This window comes from Oncorhynchus clarkii, chromosome 21 (assembly GCF_045791955.1).
Source record: "Oncorhynchus clarkii lewisi isolate Uvic-CL-2024 chromosome 21, UVic_Ocla_1.0, whole genome shotgun sequence".
Lineage (NCBI taxonomy): Eukaryota > Metazoa > Chordata > Actinopteri > Salmoniformes > Salmonidae > Oncorhynchus > Oncorhynchus clarkii.
The window spans coordinates 6,679,338-6,705,399 of NC_092167.1; the positions used below are offsets into that span (position 1 = coordinate 6,679,338).

At 45.6% G+C, this 26,062-nt stretch overlaps 1 protein-coding gene across 1 annotated transcript in view; it reads left to right on the top strand.

Moving 5' to 3' along the window:
• The window catches only part of LOC139378428 (staphylococcal nuclease domain-containing protein 1), a gene marked incomplete at its 5' end in the record, with an annotated part of 274,769 nt that overhangs the window by 19,727 nt on the left and 228,980 nt on the right, over nt 1-26,062 (top strand). Inside the window, 5 exon segments of the mRNA XM_071120595.1 lie at nt 427-528; nt 11,465-11,571; nt 14,653-14,763; nt 15,854-15,926; nt 18,277-18,418. Coding sequence (XP_070976696.1) covers nt 427-528; nt 11,465-11,571; nt 14,653-14,763; nt 15,854-15,926; nt 18,277-18,418 — 535 coding nt within the window.

The window sequence follows — 26,062 nt, forward strand, 5'->3', positions numbered from 1 at the left end:
GATACTGAAGGAGGACAAAAAAATAATAACGCTTTTGAAAATGCAAATGGGTTCTATTTATGTTCTGTTCCTGCCTTGTGTGTATTTGCACGTGTTTGTGTGTGTGTGATGCTGTCATTCATGCCGGGGTGTTTATGATCGAGATGGAACAATGGCACCAGTCCTTATCCCATCTCCCCAGTGACAGGACTCCTGAGTGGGAACGGTAAACAACAGTGCAGTGGGGATTCAGACTGGTGGGGAAGAAAGAAGGAAAGGGAGCCGGGGCCACGGCAGAGAAACAAGAAGGATGAGAGGGATGGCTGGAAGTCAGTGTTTGAATACGTTTTAATAACTATCTCTTTCTGTCCCCCTCTGCTTTCCCCTTCTCTCGTTCTCATCCTGTATCTCGCTGTCTCTCTCTCTCTTTCTCCTTTCTCTCTGCAGGAGAAGAACAAAGACAAAGACAAGCGTTTCCGTCCCATCTATGACATCCCCTACATGTTCGAGGCCCGCGAGTTCATGAGGAAGAAGATCATTGGCAAGAAGGTAAGAGAACCACGCCCACAAGTCCCACTCACATAGAGCTGTAGTTGACTAGATCTGCTCCAGAGGCTCTCCCTGAAGATCTAGTGTAGTCTAGATCAGTGGTTCCAATCCTTTTTCCATTACTGTACCACCACCTGAATTTCTCTCTGCCCGGAGTACCCCTGAAGTACCCCGTCATGTGTGTTTTAGTCTTCTCATGAGTCTTCTCTAGTACCCCTGTGGATAGGCCAAGTACCCCCAGTGGGAACCACTGGTCTAGATCATCAGTTTTCTTTCTTGCACTGTTGTCTTGAAAAACACACACACTCCTGTAATAACTCACCTGCTATTTTAACTTGTTTGATTCATGTCAAGTGACATGGGAGTTGTCCCTCCACTCCTACCTCATACACTGACTGACCATTTGATTTGAATCAGGAGATTCAATCTAGTCGCTCCCGATCTGGGCCTGACATCTCACTCCCTCTCTGGGCGGAAATCATGTGTTTCTCCAGCCCTGTGGCTCTGCAGATTTAAGCGGGCATTTTTGTGTCAGTAGTGATTTGTTGGGCCCAAACATGCTGGTAGTTTACATGGTCTTCACAGCAGGGACCGAAGTACTACACTTAAGAATGACTGCAGAACACGCAGGGCTTTTCACAACAACGAGCAAGGGGCCATGAGAGTTCAGTATTCAATTAGAGTTTGGAAACTCGTCACGCCCCTTATATTCATTTGAATCATCAACGTTAATGATTTTTTAATGAGGAGATATTCTATATTCTCCCTCGAAGCTAGTGTAGAGTGAAGCGACAGTAATGATTGCGGCGTGATTTGCGGAGACTGAATCAAGTCAGAAGTTCTTAGTCTGTCAACGTGCAAAAACACAGTTAAATAACCCCTCACCCCCCCAACATGGTTTAACTGAGTGAGAGGAGATCATTCTTGCTGTATGATTTAGTTCTATGTGTGGTATGGGTGTAACGGTACATGTGTTCGTACCAAGCCGTTCGGTACGGTATGTTTTTTTAACACTGTGCTTATAGGCTGTGCCTACACTACGTTGTATGCCTCGAGTAAATTTGAGCACAATTTTGTTTTCAGGCTATTCCGTCAGACAACTAGAGCCTATGCACACATTGTAATCAAAATTTGAATCCTAATTGGCGCATTTCAAGCTGTCCTTTTGTGAGGCGCAGCCGGGAACTAGTTCTGTACGATGGCGAGGGGTGGGGTCGAAAAACCAGGAGGATTCTCCATTGGTTAATCTCCAGTTTGGGAACATTTTGGCTTCCCACAAGAGTACAACGGCGATGGACAGAGATTGTCTCCACTGCTCAACGAGAATAGCCTATGCAGCTGCCAACACCTCAAACATGAAACACGTTGACACATTTACGCCGACATTACCTCAGTATTCCTACCACTGGAGACAAAAAACACAACAACTTCATCTCCCCTCTGAATTGAAGCAGCCCTTCACAGCAGATTCTGACCAGGCAAAATAAATGACAAGAACGATAGGTCAAATCAAATAGCATTTTATTTGTCACATGCCCCGAATACAACAAGTGTGGTAGACCTTACAGTGAAACTCTTACTTACGAGGATTTAACCAACGATGCAGTTGAAGAAATATAGTTAATAAACTAAAGTGAAAATAAAATAAAAATAATAATCTAAAAGTAACACAAGAAAATGACATAACAATAACGAGACTATATACAGGGGGAACCGGTATCGAGTCAATATGCAGGGGTACAGGTTAGTCAAGGTAATTTGTAAAGTGACTATGCATAGATAATTAACAACCAGTAGCAGCAGTGTAAAAACAAACGGGAGGGTGTCAGTCTATGTAAATAGTCAGGGTGGCCATTTGATTAGCAGTCTTATGGCTTGGGGGTAGAATCTGTTAAGGAGCCTTTTTGTCATAGACTTGGCACTCTGGTACCTCTTGCCGTGTGGTAGCAGAGAGAACTTGGGTGACCGGAGGCTTTGACAATTTTTTGGGCCTTCCTCTGACACTGTCTAGTAGATAGGTCCTGGATGGTAGGAAGCTCGTCCCAGTAATGTACTGAGCCGTACACATTACACCCTCTGTAGATGTCGAGCAGTTGCCATACCAGGCGGTGTTGCAACTGGTCAGGATGCCCTCTGGTGCAGCTGTATAACTTTTTAAGGATCTGGGGACCCATGCCAAATCTTTTCAGTCTCCTGTGGGGAAAAAGGTGTTGTTGTGCCCTCTTCACAACTGTCTTGGTGTCTTTGGACCATGATAGTTAATGTTCGGCCCTCCTTTTCCTATAGTCCACCATCAGCTCCTTTGTCTTGCTCACATTGAGGGAGAGGTTGTTGTCCTGGCACCAGACTGCCAGGTCTCTGACCTCCCCACGTTAGGCTGTCTCATTGTTGTCGGTGATCATGCCTACCATTGTTGTGTCGTCAGCAAACTTAATGATGGTGTTGGAGTCGTGCTTGGCCACATAGTCGTGGGTGAACAGAGAGTACAGGAGGGGACTAAGCACGCAGCCCTGAGGGGCCCCAGTGTTGAGGGTCAGCGTGTTGTTGCCTACCCTTATCACCTGGGGCCTGACCGCCAGGAAGTCCAGGATCCAGTTGCAGAGGGAGGTGTTTAGTCCCAGGGTCCTTCGCTTAGTGATGAGCTTTGTGGGCACTATGGTGTTGAACGCTGAGCTGTAGTCAATGAACAGCATTCTGAAGTATGTTTATAGCCGTGGATATGCGCCCATTCTCGGTGGTTGAGAATAATTTTGGGTTTCAGCACCTCCTGAAAGTGCTCTCGAAGCTTTGCGAACTTCGTGTTCTCGCAACCATTTCAGCAAACGGGTAGTACCTGCTCTATATAAGCAAGCTGAACCTGACGTTTGTCAGTGAATTGGCCAGTGGACCCTGTGTTGCTCTTACTACAGATGGATATACCTCCATGGCTACAGAGAGCTACTTAACAGTGACATCACATTAACACCGGAGTGGGAAATGAGAAGTACCTTTTTTACGTCCTCCAGTGCTTCTGCTGGCATCCACTATAAACGTCCAGCACATTGACAGTCCAGGAGAAGCACTCTAGTGCTGCTGTGGTTTACGGAGAGAAGTTGTACTCCTGGGTCTGTTAGAAAACAACTCAAACATTCCTGTGCCTGGAGTGAGAGCTTGGTAGACGTATCTACGTATCTACAGTTATGAATGCGTCTGACTCTAAAATCATCGCACGTCGACTAGGTCTATATCTCAAATGGATTATATCATCTGGGAAGGTGCATGAGACTCCAACCAGACCTGGATTGAAACACTATTTTGAAAGCTTTCAAATACTTTCAGCGATTGCTTTAGCCTTGCGTGGAGTGCCAGTTTGGCGGGGGGTTGGAACTTTTGCGACTATTCAGTTGGTTCCATTGCAACAGGCATGCTCAATCAAGCCCAGCTAATGTATGTCAAATGATTTTCAAATGGTATTTCAATCCAGCATCGTCTTAGTTATCCTCTCATTCTTCTTTGCCCCTCATCCTTGATTCGATTCCTCCACCTCTCCCATTGTCATTATAAAAGCTGAGAGTACGGCACTGTGTTCATCCATCGTATATTCCTTTAGAAGGCTAGGCCCTCCCCCGTTTGTTCCGATTCCTTTGAAGTGATGACGGTTTAGGTGTAGAGCTTCTGTTCGCTGTAGCCCAATCCATCCAGCATGAGACTAAAACATTCCCCCGTTCTTTTGATTTGATTTGTATTCACAACTTAAAGTTACAAAAGGAAAACGGTACAATATCATCAAGTCCAAACTAAAATATTTTCCAACAGAGCGTTTTCTATTGGTATATTGAGGCTCCCCAGCTCAAACGGGCAACAATTAAGTATTTTTTTTTAACCTTTATTTGAAACCCTGGCTTATCATTAGTTTCCTCCCGTTCTTTAATAACCTGTGTTTTTGCTAAGACACGGCTCAGCTGAGAATAGATAAATGTTGATACCCAAACTATTTTTTACCTTGAGGGTAGGTTCACTGCCCTTGGCCGCCATGGCAACCAGAGTTAGAAAGCACGACAAGGAAGAATCTGAGATGATTAGCCGCATCAAGTGTTGTATTGATGTAAGGGTACAGTGGTGTGAGACGAGGGTGAATGTACCAATACGTACATGGAAGGAAAAGGGCTGTAATGCTGATCTTTGACTGCATATAGGCCTAATGTGCTTCTGTTTTGATCCCATTTTGACTGCAGAAAAGGGAAATGTCAGGGAACCCAGTTCACTAAGTAAGTGTGGAAGCTAAACCATCCAACGAGCAGATTTGACAGTCCTACCAATGCTTTTGTCCTGCTATGCAGAAGGTTCTCTGATCGTGTCCAGTGGCTGTTTTTGTCTCTCCTGCTTCGCTGGCCACCGCAGACACCATCATTTTACCTCAGCAAACACAAAGGAGGACAGAAGAGATTTGACAGTACTGTAGGTGGCAGGTAGCCTAGCGGTTAAGAGCGTTAGGGCCAATAACCCAAAGATTGCTGGTTCAAATCCCAGAGCCGACTACGTGCCCTTGAGCAAGGCACTTAACCCCAATTGCTCCTGTAGGTGGCTCTGGATAAGATGGTCTTCTAAATGACTAATGTTTAAATGTAGTACTAAAGCCTTTGAGCCTGGTTTAATTTGAGAACCTGCACTGGGTTCTTTTAGCGCTCTTAGCTCTGCTCGGCACGACCGGCACCATCACTTTACTTCATCAGCGGGGTAATTGGGACTTGACACGGTGGTACTCTGCGGTATTTTCAGACGCGTCTGGTGCTCAGGAGGGCACGGTACGCCCGAAAGCCCCAGCTCGGAGCCGCCCGCGCTCTGCCCTCGCCTCACACAGCACGGCAGACTACATTAGTTTAACAAGTTATTTTCGCTCCCTCGAAATCCGGTGGGACGGCGTGCAAGGAGTGCTGCCATCCCCAAATTGGGTTCACCTGCTGGGCATCCCTCATCAGAATGTGCCCCTCTTCAGTCCCGAGTGGTCCGAAAGAGGGTTTTACATGACAGGTCAAAGGTTGAATCATACAGTCCAACAATGGTGGTTGTTTGGAATTGAACCAACTTTTCCCCACAGAACACTATTGTCATCGACCTAAGCATAAAAGGCGTACAACACTGAAATACAATAAGCTCAATCAAGCAATCATTCAAAGTGTCTGTTTAGTAAGTTGGCAGACAGCCAGAGGAAGCCTCAAAGTGCTCCACTTTAAGAGATGTATAAAATAATAATGTCCCCTTGTCTCCATCTCTATCAAGATGTCTGAGATACTTTTCATCTGTTATGAAGCGTGTCCAATATTCAAAGGATTTCTGTTATCAGAGGTTGGGTCCGTATCAAATGGATGTCAGAGCATCAGTTAAGAGCTGTTAATGTGTGACTGAGGTAGTTGGTTATTTTTTTGACTTGCACAAGTGGTGGAGGAAAATACCAAACTACCCTCTTAATGATTCTGGGCTACAACAAAACCTCTTTCAATACATTTTAATAACCAAGTTTCAGGGATTAGTCATATAAACAACAGTTTATGACTAACAAGTTCAACAGAGAATTTAACCAGACTGCATCTCAATTCTAACGTTCTCTTGATGTGTGAGGAGAACATTTGTTTTGAATCCCAGTTATCGTTTTTTTGATTCAAATGTGTCCAAGTGTTATTTGACCTCTTAACACCCACACACACAGCTCTGAAAGGAAATCAAGAGAGTGGATGGATGCAGTCAGTCAGTGTACAATCTCAGGCCATAGACTTCAGGTTGCTAATCACAAGATTAGTGCTGATATAGGATCAGCTCCATATCATATATATATAATCCGTATAATTTGATTGGTTCTGAATTTTAAAAGACTTATCCTCTATCAGCGCCTCTACTATCAGCCGCTGTGAATATGGGCCCTGAAGTGCTGTACACAAGCCTCAGATGGTTAGACTGGACTGGAGTCCATGTCAGGTCGCTTCTCTTCCTTCTATCCCTCAACACACTGACAGAGACGCCAGAAAGCCTGAGAAGTTTATTCGTGTCGGGTAATGAAGGTAAATCTGCAGAGAAGTGCTTTCTGCTCTCTCTATTTCTGTCTCTTTCTCTCTCTCTCTCTCTCTCTCTCTCTCTCGACTCTCACCGTGTTGAAATAGCTGTTTCGCTCGGTGACATAATCCAAAGCTAGATTTGGTTAACTTTATAAGTAGTGCTGTTCCTCTTTTCTATGCGCCGGGTCTCAGCCTCAGCAGAAAAAGTCCAATGGAAACGTTGCATTAATCCACTTATCAGGGGAGAGCACATTCGGATAATCCCGGCCTGCTCAAAGTGGCTCCTGTTCTGCTGCGTGAGTGTAGTACAGTGAATGGCACTTTTTAAAATATTTTTTTTATAACGTGTGTGGGAATGTAAAGCGAATCACCGTGGCGTTTGTGTTGCCAGTTTGACTATAGTGGGAGCAGTCGGTGTGTATAGCGGTATGCACACGTGTTTGTGTTGCTCTTTATACAGTGGGGCAAAAAAGTACTTAGTCAGACGGGCCTGGACATGTACTGGCTTAAGCAGGGGGACACGTCTGGCACTGGCATAGTGTGTTACTGATGGTAGGCTTTGTTACTTTGGTCCCAGCTCTCTGCAGGTCATTCACTAGGTCCCCCCGTGTGGTTCTGGGATTTTTGCTCACCGTTCTTGTGATCATTTTGACCCCCCGGGGTGAGATCTTGCGTGGAGCCCCAGATCGAGGGAGATTATCAATGGTCTTGTATGTCTTCCATTTCCTAATAATTGCTCCCACAGTTGATTTCTTCAAACCAAGCTGCTTACCTATTGCAGATTCAGTCTTCCCAGCCTGGTGCAGGTCTACAATTTTGTTTCTGGTGTCCTTTGACAGCTCTTTGGTCTTGGCCATAGTGGAGTTTGGAGTGTGACTGTTTGAGGTTGTGGACAGGTGTCTTTTATACTGATAACAAGTTCAAACAGGTGCCATTAATACAGGTAACGAGTGGAGGACAGAGGATCCTATTAAAGAAGAAGTTACAGGTCTGTGAGAGCCAGAAATCTTGCTTGTTTGTAGGTGACCAAATACTTATTTTTAGAGCCAGTAACCATAATTTGCAAAGGCAGTTAAATTCATCATTGAAAAATCCTATAATGTGATTTTCTGGATTTTTTTTTCTAATTTTGTCTGTCAAGTGTACCTATGATGAAAATTACAGGCCTCATCTTTTTAAGTGGGAGAACTTGCACAATTGGTGGCTGACTAAATACTTTTTTGCCCCCGCTGTACATGCCTGCTCAGTTCACAGGAGTCACTAGATCCCCAGGTCAAGGTCCCAGGTGGGACTTTGTATGGAGTTTGCGGTTCACCCCAGTTCCCTAAATGATAGCCAGCTGCTTTTACTGTGTTAACAACACCAGGGCATCTGAGCACATCAATACTGTTATGAAGTCATGTCTCTCTCCACCCGGGGCTTTAAGACGCTGGAATTACAGCTGTGTGTTTGAGCAGAGCCGAGGCTCAGTTTTTAATCCATAAAATATGTATTAGACTTTCCCCGCTGCACCTAGCGCCAGACTATTAAACTCAACCACTCACACTGTGGTTGGTGTGGGGAGCTCTGCAGCAAAACATCCCTGTGTCTGACCAAGCATGCTTTTTACTTATTGGACACCTACACTCTATCTACCTACACTCTATTTACGCAGACGCCCGCACACACATGCGCACAGTTAAGCGAATCTCCGAGCCCCTGATCCCAGTCGGAACAAACACATTTCTTCCCCTCCTCCTCCCCATCAGATATCCCCCTCCAGTCCTCTCCTCTAGGGGTCTCTTCTAAATGACTTCTCTATCTCGAGATCTGCACACTGGTCTGTGGAGAATCTGCTGGATCCTCTAATCTACCATCGCTTTGTCAAACCTTTTAATCTATCATCACTTTACTTAATGGGGTCAGACTCTCTCCCTCTCTGTCGTGCTCTGCTGAAAATCTGCTCTATTCCTTTTCCGTCTCCTTCCTCCTGCTTTTGTCCTCATTTTTTCCTCTAATCTTTATCTTCCTCTTTCTCTCCATCTCTGTTCCTCTCCTCTCTTTCTTACCATCTCTGCTCCTCTTCTTTCTTTCCATCTCTGCTCCTCTCCTTTCTTTCCATCTCTGCTCCTCTCCTTTCTTTCCATCTCTGCTCCTCTCTTCTTTCTCTCCATCTCTGCTCCTCTCTTCTTTCTCTCCATCTCTGCTCCTCTTCTTTCTCTGCTCCATCTCTGCTCCTCTCTTCTTTCTCTCTGCTCCTCTCTTCTTTCTCTCCATCTCTGCTCCTCTCTTCATCTCTGCTCCTCTCTTCTTTCTCTCCATCTCTGCTCCTCTCTTCTTTCTCTCCATCTCTGCTCCTCTCTTCTTTCTCTCCATCTCTGCTCCTCTCTTCTTTCTCTCCATCTCTGCTCCTCTCTTCTTTCACTCCATCTCTGCTCCTCTCTTCTTTCTCTCCATCTCTGCTCCTCTCTTCTTTCTCTCCACCTCTGCTCCTCTCTTCTTTCTCTCCACCTCTGCTCCTCTCTTCTTTCTCTCCACCTCTGCTCCTCTCTTCTTTCTCTCCATCTCTGCTCCTCTCCTCTCTTTCTCTCCATCTCTGCTCCTCCTCTCTTTCTCTCCATCTCTGCTCTCTGCTCCTCTCTTCTTTCTCTCCATCTCTGCTCCTCTCTTCTTTCTCTCCATCTCTGCTCCTCTCTTCTTTCTCTCCATCTCTGCTCCTCTCTTCTTTCTCTCCATCTCTGCTCCTCTCCTTCCCCTCCTCTCCTGCTCCTCTCCTCTCCTCTTTTCTCCATCTCTCCTCCCTCTCTCACGCTCTTCCTCCTCCCCTCATCTGAAGTCATTATCCCTGCCCAAAGATGCAGAGCCATTACAGAAGATGTGTAGATTCGGGAGGAGACGCGACACAAAGCACAAATGAACCAAAACCATATTTTATGGAGGGAATAAATGCCTTTATTTGTTGAGGTACAAAAAAGCTTACAGCCGTGTTCCGCTGTGGGAAAATGAGGAGCCTCGACAGGAAGTCTGCGCTAAATGAAATTTACATTATGCCGATCAGATTGGGTTGTTATGCTTATTTTCTGTTATGACGTGTGTGTGTTTGCTAGCGGTAATATTACTAAGAGCATCTTATACCAATGTTATTGACAGTAATATGTTGTGTAGTCCAGGCAGTTTTCTATATTAAGTGGAAGTTGAGCCTTGTGTTTTGGTTTGTTATAGGGGAACTTTCCACTCATTCTGTTAGGTCTACTTTAACATGAAAATAGATGCAATGGCCTCTGAAGACTTCTAGTAACAGTCACACACAATAACATTTAGGGTAGTAAATGCTTCAGCCATTTTGTAGAATTAAATATATTTTGTCATATACACTGGACAGAGGCAGTGAAATGTGTTGTATTACAGGGTCAGCCGTAGTAGTACGGTGCCCTGGAGAAAATTAGGTTTAAGTGCCACATCGACAGATTTTTCACCTTGTCTGCTCAGGTATTCGAACCAGCAACCTTTTGGTTACTGGCCAAACTCTCTAACCGCTAGGCTACCAATGATAAACCCTACGATTGTGCCCTATTGTTGTACAAAACGCTCCACATAGTCCTCAAATGTAGTACAACACCCTTTAGTCCCCTTTTACGGTTACACTGTAGCCCCAAACCCTCTCGTCGCTAGGCCGTTCTAGCTTCTTCCTCTACCACTCTCTCACATCCCCATTTTACCACCCACCCTTGCCAGACGCCAACTTAGCAGAGAGCATGCTGGGACATCCATTTCCTATAATCCTGTCTACCCTCCATCACCGTGTCCTTGTCCAGTGAGGCCCTCAGATTAATGACAACGCCCCCCTCGTCTCCTCTCCCACTTCTATATGACCCCACCATCTGGGACGGTTGGGACCCTCGCACCTCTCTCTAACGGAATAGCTCTTTGTTTGCTCAACTGTATGATGGAGTAAAAATGCAGGCCTGGAGATTCCCAGATTGTAGATTCCCTGTTGCTCCCATCCTGGGCTTAGGGAATGTCATTGCCGGTCCCCACCTATCCTATTCATCCCTGCTTCCCTGCTTCTGTTTGCTCTGTCGGCCAGGAAGGGAGGAATGGGGGAAATGGTTGTTCCCCATCTAAACACTGTTTTTCCTCCACCCGCTGTGTGCTGCTGGGCCTGTCTGTGTTGGATAGCAATCTGCCACCTCTTGGTTGCGTGGGCGCGTGCGTGTGAGTGTGTTTGTGAGCGTGGAGTTATAAACAGCCCCAGTGCTCCTCTGGGGAGATCTACAGTCCAGCCTGACATGATTCACACTGACTGGGGGTGACCTTGTAAACTAGCCCGTACACACACACACACACACACACACACACAGCACACACACACACACACACACACACATTTTCATGACCAGTATTTCTAATTATTTCAAAAACTTTGACTAGTTGATGCCTTGATTTTATTACGACTTGATGTTCCCAACATATTGCTCACCATCTGTCTGCTTCAGAGGGACAAGAGAGTCATGAGAAAAACGAGAAAAACGTTTTGATCAGTCATGTATATAAGGTGCTGAAAACAAATTGGCTTCCTACTTAAAATGATGGAGAACAAGCTCTGAAGGAAAATACTAGCGTTTTGTAACTTTATCGATTCCCCCCATCACTAATGTTAGTCATGAATGATAGGCCGACATAACGACAAAATAAATGACGTTGACACAAATCGACTCCAAATCTCCCCACGTGTGCAGTCATACGCTGTCTTCAACCCTATATTACATGACGGTGACCGTGAGGACTTGAGGTCTCTAGTCCACTAAAGACACGGTGGCTCCTTTAAATCAACCTTCAGTTGTTTGACATCATTCACCGAGAGAGTTGTCTGACATCATTTCCTGTGACATGGCATTGACATCATTTCCTGTGACATGGCGTTTCAGGTGAACGTCACGGTGGATTACATCAGAGCTGCCACCAGCTCCTCAGAGACCAGCACCATCCCCGCCTTTGCAGAACGCACCTGTGCCACGGTCACCATCGGCGGCATGTGAGTACACCGGAAACCTCTATAGTAAGTGCAGAGCTTTGTTCTAGTCCAGTAGGAACACGGCAGAGTCGGCTCAAACTTACTGTATTTCACCCATTGGAAAGTTGAATTGGGTGTTAGTACTGGACTGGAACAAACATGCACAATATGCTATGATTGAAGGGGACTGATCTAGGCCATATATATCTATATTCCTTAGAATCAGTTGAAGTGAATATCTGTCTGTAGGACACTGATGTAATGGACAAGGACAAGACAGTTCAACGAGAAATAAAAGCTCTACAAAGGCCCAATAGAACAGGTTAAATGTACACAGTACAGGCCTACTGCATTGAAGAGCAACCAACGTGGGCAAGCCACACAGTTCATTCACACCCCTTCAGGTCAACATGTCGCCCGGCTACGCCCTCTGAGGTTGTTTTCACTCATACAAATGGAAGAAAGACCTTGTTAAGACATGTTCTGGAGCTACGGAGTCCCTCTCCTTTCATCTGCTAGCCCCCCTTATCACACGGCACTGCTAGTTAGCAGCAACGCCCGGCCAGCGTAGGTCACCCAATTAGCAGGCAGACGTACTGCGGTGCATTGTGGGTAACAGGTGCCCGGGCCGCCCTCAGGCTCTGAGGTGCTGTGTGTGTGCGTGCGTGCTCGTCTTATGGCGCACCATATTTCTCTCCACGTGGTGAGCCAGACCCCTCTACCCGTTTAGCACAAGGCGAGGGAGAGAGGCACAGCAGGGGGGCTAGCTGGAGATAGCGAGTGCCAGCAGGCTAGCAGCCTACGTCCTAGATACCACGACCATTGAGATGGTTAGTGTTGGAGTGGGGACTGGTGGAGAGGGGTGTGGAAAAGGCCTGTTTGACCGTACCCTGCTTTTAGGCTAATTTAAGGTTGTATTAAAGGTTGTCTGATTTCCCAAGGACACGTCAACCTCATTTCCTCATACTTTATAAATGCATACAGTCAGGCAGGCTAGGTCATTCAGTAAATAAGAGTTTGTTCTTTAAACTGACTTGCCTTTATAAATGCATACAGTCAGGCAGGCTAGGTCATTCAGTAAATAAGAGTTTGTTCTTTAAACTGACTTGCCTTTATAAATGAAGGTAGAATAAATAGTCTTTGGAACAAGCACTAATCTGACAACCTGGATGGGTCAAAGTGAAAGATCCACCATGTTGTTTTCACCCATCCCAGTCATGTGAGATCTATGAAAAGAAAACAATATGCTTTTTCAACTTTAAGTGTCTAATTTGAAGGCAATTTGCAACACTTAGTCCAACATTTTTGCAGTGTTAGCTGATCTGCCTCCACATTTCCATTCAGAAGATGTGAAAGTCATTAAAGCCACTGTCATGATGTGATGCTCAATTTGTCTCAATTTATAAAAGACCGAAAATGAAACAAAGTGAGGACGGGGGAAATTACTTTTTCTGTTTTTTCTCTTTTCTTTTTGACTCCACATCTCAATTGAAGGCAGTTTACTAGACTCCTCCTGTTTGTATTCTCTGCCTCTCTCTGCCTCTCTCTGCCTCTCTCTGCCTCTCTCTGGCTCTCTCGCTCTCTGTCCCTGCCTCATCCACCTCTCCAATTAATCTGAACAGAAAACCTAATAAAAACATTTCACCACAATGAGGAGCCACCAAACTTACTCAATCACGGTCTTAGCATGCCGACAGGCTAACAAAACATTTTGGAAAGACGAGCCTGCACCGAGTGCACTCACTCCCATCCACTTTAGCTGTTACATGGGCGCCTAAGGGCTCTGAGCTAACTGCAGAGCCCTTCCATCAAACTCTCACCTGTTATCTTTCTACTTCTATCTCTCACCTTCCCCCTCTTTCTGTGGTTGTGAAATAACAATGCAGCCTCTGCTTGCTGTGGTTCGAAGGTCTCTCTCACCTCGCCATGTTGCCGGGACCTTGACTTGCTAGTCAGTTAGTCAGTCATTGTCTTTCACATATTCCTTAAGCTTTCTTTGTTCCGCTTCAGTGTTTCTGGGCTTGTGTTTCTGGGCTTGTGTTTCTGGGCTTGTGTTTCTGGGCTTGTGTTTCTGGGCTTGTGTTTCTGGGCTTGTGTTTCTGGGCTTGTGTTTCTGGGCTTGTGTTTCTGGGCTTGTGTTTCTTCAGTGTTTCTGAGCTTGTGTTTCTTCAGTGTTTTCTGAGCTTGTGTTTCTTCAGTGTTTTCTGGGCTTGTGTTTCTTCAGTGTTTCTGAGCTTGTGTTTCTTCAGTGTTTTCTGGGCTTGTGTTTCTTCAGTGTTTTTCAGTGTTTCTTCAGTGTTTCTGAGCTTGTGTTTCTTCAGTGTTTCCGGGCTTGTGTTTCTTCAGTGTTTTCTGGGCTTGTGTTTCTTCAGTGTTTTCTGAGCTTGTGTTTCTTCAGTGTTTTCTGGGCTTGTGTTTCTTCAGTGTTTTCTGAGCTTGTGTTTCTTCACTGTTTCTGAGCTTGTGTTTCTTCAGTGTTTTCTGAGCTTGTGTTTCTTCAGTGTTTCTGAGCTTGTGTTTCTGAGCTTGTGTTTCTTCAGTGTTTTCTGAGCTTGTGTTTCTTCAGTGTTTTCTGAGCTTGTGTTTCTTCAGTGTTTCTTCAGTGTCTCTTCAGTGTCTCTTCAGTGTCTCTTCAGTGTCTCTTCAGTGTCTCTTCAGTGTCTCTTCAGTGTCTTTGAGCTTGTGTTTCTGAGCTTGTGTTTCAGTGCTTGTGTTTCTGAGCTTCTTCAGTGTTTCTGGGCTTGTGTTTCTGAGCTTCTTCAGTGTTTCTGGGCTTGTGTTTCTGAGCTTGTGTTTCTGAGCTTCTTCAGTGTTTCTGAGCTTGCGTTTCTGAGTTTCTTCAGTGTTTCTGGGCTTGTGTTTCTGAGTTTCTTCAGTGTTTCTGGGCTTGCGTTTCTGAGCTTCTTCAGTGTTTCTGGGCTTGTGTTTCTGAGCTTCTTCAGTGTTTCTGGGCTTGTGTTTCTGAGCTTGTGTTTCTGAGCTTGTGTTTCTGAGCTTCTTCAGTGTTTCTGGGCTTGTGTTTCAGTGTTTCTTCAGTGTTTCTGAGCTTGTCCACTCTGTTTCTATCACTCACTCTGTCTGTTTCTCTCTCTCCCTCCACAGTAACATAGCCGAGGCGTTGGTCAGTAAAGGTTTTGCCACAGTCATCCGCTACAGACAGGATGATGACCAGCGCTCATCCCACTATGACGAGCTACTGGCTGCAGAGGCACGGTAAGCACAGTGCCCCAAAATGGTTTCTACTGCTGAAAACTAAACCTGACTGATTTAACCAGCTTGACTAAACCTCCCTTTAAATGAAAATGCTTTCTGTCACGCTCATGCAACAACAGAAGTGTATTCCCCTTAGGGATACAATACGAATATGTGTGTGTTGCATCATGGCAAAGTATTGAACAACACTGGTCAGAGGTGGCCATTTTTCCCTGTGTCGTAAATCAGCTCCTCTACAAGGCCTGGGGTGTATTCATTACTCCGATTCTGTTGCGAAACGTTTCTTAAACGGAAGCAAACTGAACAAAACAGGGAAAGACCTACCTGAATTTGTCCATTAGAGCCTCTCGTTTAGACTGATTTACACCCCTGCGCTGCTCTAATTTTCTACGAAAGTATTGGCCTCTGAGTGTCGCTCTATCGCGCACACACACACACTGAATCAGGCCTTCTCTTTACACGTGTCTGTGAATATAATTATGTGCACCGGGAGATTTAGTACGTGCTTTAATACACCACTAAAGATGAAGATCTCCGGGTTAACAGATGGATGACGACCCACCCTTGGTGTTTGTGCAAGTGTTTTCCCATGCTACCCTTCTCTCTCCTTCTGTCTCTTTCTGGGCTCCTCAAACTCCTTCTCTTCCCTTTCTCATTCTCCCTCATCTCTTACACACACACATCACTGACCCACAGATGACAATGACTGACACAATTTCCATCATCTTCGTCATCTTCATCTGTAGCACTCAGCCCCTTTCCAGTAGGAATCTGAACAGGTTGTCATCACACCAGCGTCAGGGTCAGACTGAAAATGCACTCCCTCGTCCCCTCCAACCATTACAGTTTCCATTTTAAGGGTATAGATTACACGTGAAGTCCCTCTGCCGCTGATCCTCATGGTGGAGCCGGGGAGCTTGGAAACTGTATCCCCCTCTGAGCCGGAATGGCTCTCTGAGTGTTTATTACCCACAGCTTCATTTCTCCTCTGCGGCTCAAAGACCTGATGGTTCTCCTTAACTCGCTGGATGATGGGATGAACCGTAATGGTGGCCGCTCTGTCTCACTCTCTCCCTCTGATTGATCACAGGGCAATCAAGAACGGGAAAGGGCTGCATAGCAAGAAGGAGGTCCCCATCCACAGAGTGGCTGATATCTCTGGGGTAAGATGGATTAGTGTGAGAGTGTGGGTGGGTGGGAGAGAGAGAAATGTGGGTGTGTGTGTCTTTGAGGAATAGTTGTGTGTGTTTACTGTTATGTGACTAGGCTTATATCTTGTGTATTTTTCCCCCTGGAGAGTGAGTGTGTGTGTGTTTGTGCAATGTTCACGCACATTCTTGGGCCAACATTCTTCTTGATAATATAATTGCCAAACCTTGACCCACCAGTCTCAATGCCCTCCAGACTCTCCCAAGCCACTCCCCAGGACAAACCTTGTCATCTGATCTATAGATGACTCACTCTAAGTAATATCCATAATACTATAATAATAATAATAATAAAGTCCCATCTAAATATAGTTCCCTCTGCGTTAATAAAGTCATCCAGGAAGTTGTTTACGTGTTCCAGGGACAGCAGACAGCGTCTCTGCTTATGAAAATTGATTGGGCTGCTCACTAAATGAAGATTAGATTTTACTCCGTGCCCATAAAATGTGTTAACGGGGAGTAATGAGATGCACGTACGTACCCACACTCTCTCCACACTCTCTCCACACTCTCTCCACACTCTCTCCACACTCTCTCCACACTCTCCCCACACTTTCTCCACACTCTCTCCACACTCTCTCCACACTCTCTCCACACTCTCTCCACACTCTCTCCACACTCTCTCCACACTCTCCCCACACTCTCCCCACACTCTCCCCACACTCTCCCCACACTCTCTCCATGGACCACGTGTGTTAAAGCACATAAAGGAATGACGGCTGGGGACACACACTCCCTCCCTCTCATTCTGTCCACCTTAAGTCTTTGTTTTACGAGAAGACCGTGCTTTAATGGTCTGGGCAGTCAGTCTAGGACGTGTGTTATTGTTTAACGCCCGCATAGACACACACGCTGTTCTCCAGTGTAATGAGGTGTGTGTGTGTGTGTGTGTGTGTGTGTTGATCTTGCCCAGCCCCCTCTCTAAAGACGCTCCATTTCTCTCAGCAGCCCTCTCTGTGTTTCACTGCAGCCATAGAGGGGATACGACACATTTACATGTCAGCTTGTTTCCCCGTCACTCTGAAGACTGACAGCCGCCCAGGAATAGATCCTTGATACCATGCCAATCTGTTGATGACTTCTGCCAGTCAGGGAGAACAAGCGTGTGTGTGTGTGTGTGTGTGTGTCTCTTCCTCCATCTTAAAGTACTGCTCCCTCTTGGCTGGAGAGCTGGGCTGTGGAGGCTGTAGTGGCCGGGCCAGGCTAATGTAATGAGCTTTCTAATAAAAATGCAGAAATGGCAGCTAACAACCCGATCCACCGCCCCCCTCAGCTCTCCGCCTGTGACACACACACACACACACACACACACACACACACACAGGGATATTACCGAGAGGGATTATGTAGATGAAGTGGGTTATATTGAGAAGAATACAGTGGGGATATATAATGGAGTACAGTGGGGTGTGTGTGTGTGTGTGTACAGTACATACAAAGGTGCTGAGTGGATATGGCACTCGCTCTCGCTCTCTCTCTTCACCCCCCAACACAGGTTACATAAACACAGTCCGTCCTAACTCCTGTCCCCCAGCCCAGCTGGTATATATTTGTGTTCACCTGTTTCCCTATTCCCATTGGCCACCTTTCTCCATCCTAAGAGTTCATCTGAACAGAGAAATAATGTGTAGTGTAGGGATAGATTCCTGCCCAGTAACTTTAATCACCACAGCAATGTTGACTTTGCACCCTGCAATCCTGAGCTACCTGGCGCTTGATGGAATAGTTCCACCTTGTCAACAACATATTTCCTCATCCTCCTCACCCAGTACATCTATCTGTTTTGCCAGAACACATCTCTCTTCCTCTAACCCCCCCCCCACGACATCTAAATCATGAGCGAGTGCTAGTGAGTCACTGCCTGGTTTGTTGTGGCTGCATTGGCCTGCCTGCCTTGGCCTGCCGGCCGAGCTGTGTATTTATTAATATAACTCTCTCTCTCTGCCATTGATTCATCAGCCTGTCTGAATACGCAATGATTTAGCCACGCTTGTAATTCTGGCCTTGGTGTACCCATCAAGCCAGTGACTCACTAGGAAGGAAGGAAGGAAGGAAGGAAGGAAGGAAGGAAGGAAGGAAGGAAGGAAGGAAGGAAGGAAGGAAGGAAGGAAGGGGAGGGGAAGGAAGGAAGGGGGGAGGGAGGGAGGGAGGGAGGGAGGGGGGTCAACCTAATTTACTCATCTGCATATGAAGTAGATGGACTAAGACTGAGGTGTATGATCCACTATCAGACCATCCAATTGACATGAATATCTGCATTTTTAGGGTGAAGCTGCTACTCTGAACATGTTTCTTTCTTCTCCAGGAAACACAGAAGGCCAAGCAGTTCCTGCCTTTCCTCCAGAGAGCGGGCCGCTCAGAGGCGGTGGTAGAATACGTGTTCAGTGGCTCCCGCCTTAAACTCTACATGCCCAAAGAGACCTGCCTCATCACCTTCCTCCTCGCCGGTAAGTAGTCCATCCGCGAGGGCCATTAGGCTACTTCCTGGTTTAGTTAACTACATCCTGGTTTAGCTAACTACATCCTGGTTTAGCTAACTACATCCCGGTTTAGCTAACTACATCCCGGTTTAGCTAACTACATCCCGGTTTAGCTAACTACATCCCGGTTTAGCTAACTACATCCCGGTTTAGCTAACTACATCCCGGTTTAGCTAACTACATCCCGGTTTAGCTAACTACATCCCGGTTTAGCTAACTCTCTTCCACCGTCCTTCCAGTTACTCACAAATCAAATGTATATGTCACGTAGACAGTTTACAGCAGGAATATAAGGCACTGTGAAATGCTTGTGCTAGGAGCTAACAGGGCGACGTGTCTTTCAGCCCATCTGGTTGGCTACCTCAGAGATTGGAGCGGCTCCTGGTTAGACTATTAGTCATCAGTCTTTTAACTCTGTAAGCAACATTTGTTTTGGTTTACTTCCGGTTTAATAAAAACATAGGCTAGTAGGGGAGTGTGTGTGGGTGTGTGCAGTATGTGTGGAGAGGTGGGTGTGTGCACTATGTGAGGAGAGGTGGGTGTGTGTGCACTATGTGAGGAGAGGTGGGTGTGTGTGCACTATGTGAGGAGAGGTGGGTGTGTGTGCAGAGGTGGGTGTGTGTGTGCAGTATGTGAGGAGAGGTGGGTGTGTGTGCAGTATGTGAGGAGAGGTGGGTGTGTGTGCAGTATGTGAGGAGAGGTGGGTGTGTGTGTGCAGTATGTGAGGAGAGGTGGGTGTGTGTGTGCAGTATGTGAGGAGAGGTGGGTGTGTGTGTGCAGTATGTGAGGAGAGGTGGGTGTGTGTGAGGAGGAGGTGGGTGTGTGTGCAGTATGTGAGGAGAGGTGGGTGTGTGTGCAGTATGTGAGGAGAGGTGGGTGTGTGTGCAGTATGTGAGGAGAGGTGGGGGTGGGTGTGCAGTATGTGAGGAGAGGTGGGGGTGGGTGTGCAGTATGTGAGGAGGGGTGGGTGTGCAGTATGTGAGGAGAGGTGGGTGTGTGTGCAGTATGCGAGGAGAGGTGTGTGTGTGTGTGTGTGTGTGTGTGTGCCAGACATATCAAGCCAGGTGCAGCGTCGCGGCCCCAGTTCAGAGGTCACGGTCTCTGATATCAGAGCTAGCGGAGCGCCCAGCTGTTAGCAGTCATTCACTACGAAGGTCCACAGGGGTCTGGTGAAACCACGCCAACCGGCCCCTGGCGCCATTGGGATGGCGTGTAGCTGATGTGACCTTTCACCTCATGCGGGCATTGACCCTACCCCCGCTGGATCCCTGCCAGCGACCTCCCCACTCTGCCTCGTCTGTCATTTTGTGCCAAGCCAGGTGACTGATTGCAAATCAGTGTCAAAAGCAGGGCTCTCCAACCCTCTTCCTGGAGAGCTACCATCCTCCAACCCTCATCTAGTGCCCCTGATTCTAGAAAATAGTTGCTTGCTAAGATAAATCAGTTCAGTTACAACTGGGACTGGATTGAAAACCTACAGGACGGTGGCTCTCCAGGAACAGTGTGATGAGCCCTGGTCTAGGGAGCATTTGGGGTATGATGTGACCATTTTGTGCCCGGGAAACAAGCAGAGTGACAGTTGCAAGAGAAATATAGGCTACAATGTACTGTAGATTGGTTGTGTTTAAACTTTCTGTCTGGCAGCTCAGCTTTCTGTCTGGCAGCTCAGGTTGATTTGTGCAGACAATTTAGATCAGAATCGGTCGATAGCAGGAATGCTTGTGTGTTTTAGATTAGATGAGACTCCATTTACTCGACTAGCCATAATAGAAGCATTACATCTAATCCAGGCATCTATCTATCGGTCTCTATTTCAGCTCTGTCATTGACCAAACAAAACAAGAACCCACTTCATTCATTTCCCAACAGGACGCCACCATTTATTCATGATCGCATCATCCCCGGTTTAATTGTGCATGTCTTCCATTGTTAATGTTTTAATTAATTTGGTCATTTGTTTCTAAATGTCTTTCCCCTTTGTCGTTGGTTTTTGTAATGATTTTCTCTGCCAGGCATTTTGACTTGACCCTCTCTCTCCATCAAGACACCTAGGTCTTTATTAAGACTGGTTGGAAATCTGACATTATAACTTGACACACGCACACACTTGCGTGCGTGTGTTTTCTGTCATTGGAAATGATTTTATTCAATCAGTGGTTATTACCATATGACAATAAGCACGTTATGGCACAGAGCCTGGGTTTATTTGATTAAGGTCGTTCCCCGGTAAAACGTTTTTCTGCTAGGAAATGACAGTTCATGTTGTCTTTAATAAACACATTAAGGCCAGATTAACGCTGATTGATACAAACGATCCCTGCTCCCTTTTTAATATGAGGTGCTTCCGTTATGATTAGCCACCGCACCGCATCCTGACCACCCTCACCTTTCCTGGAACGGTGTCGGTGTGTGTCTAATAGTTTCTTCATTTATTTGTGTGTGTGTGTGTGTGTGTGTTATTGCTGCTTGTGAGTTTGTGTGGTCATGACTTTGCCTTCGATGCCGTGTTACGTCTTTGTCTGTGTGTATCCCGTGTGTGTATGTTGTGTGTTGTCCATTGTATGTGTGTATATTGCTCAGAGTTCATGTGCGCCTCTGTGGTTCTTATTAAGGTTAGAGACCCCTGCTATATGGGACTGTTGGCATAACATAACTACCCCCTGTTATCTTTTACCCTACATACCTTTATCTACTAACACTACCCCACTCCTATCTTCATGTCCTCTCAATGTGCCAAAGTTATCTCTCCCATGTTTTATCTCCCTCTGTAACCCTGTGTGAAATGACATACGGCCTGCATCCCAAATGGCACCCTATTCCTACTTAGTGCACTACTTTTGACCAGGGCCCTGATGAAAAGTAGTGCACTACCGTGCCTTCAGAAAGTATTGATACCCCTTGACTTATTCCACATTTTGTTGTTACAGCCTGAATTCAAAATGGATTTCATAGATTTTTTCCCCCCTCAACCATCTACACACACTACCCCATAATGACAAAGTGAAAATATATTTTTCAAATTTATTGAAAATTAAATAAAGAAATATTTCATTTACACAAGTATTCACACCACTGAGTCAATACTTTGTAGAAGCATCTTTGGCAGCCATTACAGCTGTGAGTCTTTCTGGGTAAGTCTCTGAGATTTCCACACCTGGATTGTGCAACATTTGCCCCTTTTTCTTGAAAAAATGATTCAAGCTCTGTCAAATTGGTTGTTGATTATTGCTAGATTTTCAAGTAGATTTAAGTCAAAACTGTAACTTGGCCTTTCGGGAACATTCCCTGTCTTCTTGGTGAGCAACTTCAGTGTAGATTTGGCTTTTGTGTTTTAGCTTATTGTCCTGCTGAAAGGTAAATGAATCTCCCAGTGTCTGGTGGAAAGCAGAATGGACCAGGTGTTCCTTTTTTCATAAAAAAAACTCCCCAGTCTTTAACAATTACAAGCATACCCATAACATAATGCAGCCAAAAATATAGTTGCTTAAAAATATTGAGAATGGTACTCAGTCATATGTTGTATTGGGTTTGCCCCAAACGTACCACTTTGTATTCAGGACAAAAAGTTCATTGCTTTGTCACATTTTTTTCAGTATTACTATAATGCCTTGTTGCAAATATGATGCATGTTTTGGAATATGTTTTATTCTGTACAGGCTTCCTTCTTTTCACTCTGTCAATAACGTTAGCATTGTGGAGTAACTACAATGTTGTTGATCTATCCTTCCCGGCGACTGACTTATGAAGGACGCCTGTATCTTTGTAGTGACTGGGTGTATTGATACACCATCCAAAGTGTAATTAATAACGTCACCAAGCTCAAAGGAATATTCAATGTTTTTTTTATCCACCAATGGTTGCCCTTTGAGGCTTTGGAAAGCCTCCTTGGTCTTTCTGATTTCATCTGTGTTTGATACAGATACATTTTATGTGTGGGGTACAGAGATGATGTAGTCATTCAAACATGTTAAACACTTTTTTTTCTATTTTTTAACCTTTTATTTAACTAGGCAAGTCCGTTAAGAACAAATAATTATTTAAACACATTATTTCACATTATTTCACACTGAGCCCATACAATTTGTGACTGAAGCACATTTTTATTCTAACTTATTTAGGCTTGCCGTAACAAAGGGGTTGAATACTAATTGACTCAACATTTCAGCTTTTCATTTGTAATTCATTTGAAAAATAATCTAAAAGCATAATTGCACTTTGATATTATGGGGTGGTGTGTGTCGGCCAGTGACACAACATCTCAAATGAATCCATTTTAAATTCAGGCTGTAACACAACAAAATGTGTAAATACTTTCTGAAGGCTCTGTATATGAGCTTAAAGATGCAGTCCTGGGTCTTAAGCCCTTACAAATCCGTAACATATCATACGAATTGCAAAAAAATATTTCCAGAAAATGTATGTCTTAACCTATCATACGAAATAGAAGCCGCAGTACACAGTTGTGCAACATTTTCAGGAAACCCTTTTGACTCGTGAGCACTACTTACTTTCATTTGACCTATATAGCAACCGAAATGGAATATTAGTCAATAATGTTGGTTGACTGGTGGTCAGGCTTTTAGCAGGCCAAAAGTATGTGTGTTAGTGAGGGTTTTCAGTGAATTTCACCATCCATTCTAACATTTCAAAAAGCATTCCACTTTGACATTCTGGGCTGTGTGTGTAGGCCAGTGACAAACAATCAACAAAATGTGGAAAAAGTCAAGGGGTGAAGACTTTCTTTTAGGGAATAGGAAGCCATTTTGATCTGTTGGATGTTGAACACCAGACGCCCTTCACCCTCCAGACCCCTTCATATAGGCTACTCACAATCACTTAATATGTGTTGAAGGTTTCCACATCTCTACAACATATGGATGGGATTGTCGAGGCCAGATGGGTGCGTCCGTGTAATGGCCAATCTGTTTGTAATGTCAGGCAGGAATTCAACTGGATTGGAAGGAGGCTCTCCAGAGAGGTTGAGTGAGCTTTCCTGGGCGCCATACTAAATGAACATAAATCCTTTAAGACAGAAGTGTCTCTTGAGGTCTGCTTATTGTGGAAGTCTGATGCTTTACCTGTTGACACCAAAGAGCCCTGCTCTCGGTCTTTCTCTCTCTGTCTTCGTGTTTCTCAATATGCATACTACCGTGCTCCGCTCTCATCCTCTGAGTGCGTTCTTTTGAAGACGAGAGTGTGGAGAAACGCATAAAACATTACTCACACTCCCCTCTACTGTATTACCTCACGCTGCTCCTCCCCTCTACTGTATTACCTCACGCTGCACCTCCCCTCTACTGTATTACCTCACGCTGCACCTCCCCCTACTGTATTACCTCACGCTGCACCTCCCCCTACTGTATTACCTCACACTGCACCTCCCCCTACTCTATTACCTCACGCTGCACCTCCCCCTACTCTATTACCTCACGCTGCACCTCCCCCTACTGTATTACCTCAGGCTGCTCCTCCCCCTACTGTATTACCTCACGCTGCTCCTCCCCCTACTGTATTACCTCACGCTGCTCCTCCCCTCTACTGTATTACCTCACGCTGCACCTCCCCTCTACTGTATTACCTCACGCTGCACCTCCCCTCTACTGTATTACCCCACGCTGCACCTCCCCCTACTGTATTACCTCACGCTGCACCTCCCCTCTACTGTATTACCTCACGCTGCACCTCCCCCTACAGTATTACCCCACGCTGCACCTCCCCCTACTGTATTACCCCACGCTGCACCTCCCCCTACTGTATTACCTCACGCGGCTCAGGAACAGGGTTGGAGAAGCCATGTTAGAGTTTAGGTGAAATATCACCTGTCGCTCGGCAAGAGGCTGCATGCTCCTCAAACAGTGGTTGATGTGTGGAGTGAAATAAGTCTTCCTATAAGCTCATATTTCTATATGCAACCCTCTGTGAAAGCAGACTTTAAGGTTGCTACTAAAGAGGATCCCAGGTACAACTGTTTGTTTCTCAGTTGCTTATATTAAGCACACACTTCACTATAAAACCGGAACGCCTACCCGGCATGATTGAAAGGAAAGGAAACGAATGACATCTCTTTTTTTCCCCTGCCCCTGTTCCTGCCCATTTTTATAATGGCCCATTCTAAATCTAAAGAAATTGTAACTATTAATAAAGATTTTATTGAGAGTAGTCTGATGGGTGAAATATGATCCCTTGATTAGAGAACAGCGCGTGCAGCCAGAGGCAAGTAACAGAGCGGCAACTTTATTTTGCATATTTCTCAAACAATTTTAGGTTGGGCACTTAAGCACTTTGTGACAACTGCTGATGTAAGAAGGGCTTTGATGGGGGAGCCTCAACGCGCGCACACACACTTTATTAACCTTTCTTTAACTAGGCAAATCAGTTAATAAGAACGATCTCTTATTTACAATGACGTCCTACCGCAGCCAAACCCGGAGAATGCTGGGCCAATTGTGCGCCGCCCTATTGGACTCCCTATCACGGCCGGATGTGATACAGCCTGGATTCGAACCAGGGACTGTTGTGATGTCTCTTGCACTGAGATGCAGTGCCTTAGACCGCTGCACCACACCCTTTGTGGATGTATTTTTATTCACTAAGAATAAGGGCCCCATTCCTCTTCGCTAGCTGTGGGAGAATAGAGCTGGTTTCTAAAATACGTGTTCTATACAGGCATGTCCATAAGCTGCATCCCAGTTGTCTAAAACAACGTTTAGCTCATAACCCTTTAGTGTGTGTACTTTACTCTGTTTATACTTGTGATATTGCTATTCAACATTAATGTATATAATCATTCATTCAAAATGCCAAAAATGGATGTACCAATCCCAGTAGGCTTCTTTAAGGGCTCTGTTTGCGCAGACTGTATAGACCCCGTTTAAGAGCTCTGACATGCAGAGTCATGCCTTGCAGGTAGGCCTATTTCTCTGCTAGGTGCTATTGGGTCTGCATTGTTTTGCTCGCTCTCTGTCTATCCCCTACTGTCTCCCCTCAGGTTAAACCACCGTTCTTTCTGAACCACGTACGCTTGTGAGCAGAGTTCCCCGTTTCATATTTATTTTAAAGGGAGGCTGGAGAGAGACTTGTTTTTCTCTCCCTTCGCTCCTCCTGTCTACTCCATGGAGGCACCTCAAAGCCTCCCTCTCCCTCCCCTTTCCTACTTGCTTTCCTTCCTTCCGGAGTTTTCCGGGGAGTGCTCCTTTTCCCTAAAAGAACCAAGAGGAGAGGGAGAGAGGCTTTCAGAAGAGAGGGGGAGCGAGGGAGAGTGAAGGGAGGGGGATACAGAGAGCGAGAGAGAAGCCCCACTTCAGAGTGGGCCGGAGGGGTGCTCTGGGGAAGAAGGGATGTTCCTCTCCTCTCATCCACATGCAACTTTGATGAGATGGAGTGGGTTTCTTCTTTCGTGGAGATGGAGAGGAAAAGAGAAGGCCTAGAAGTGTGTTGTGTTCAATAGGACAAAAAAATAGGATGAAAGGAGACAACAGGGATAGTCCCTCATGGAAGGAAGTTTCACAGTGGCCACGCCCTTCTGGTGGGGTATGAATGTACAAATCCCTTAATCTGCTGTTGGTGCCTATACAAATTAGCCTCAAGGTTGCTTTAAGTCTTTTTCATTCT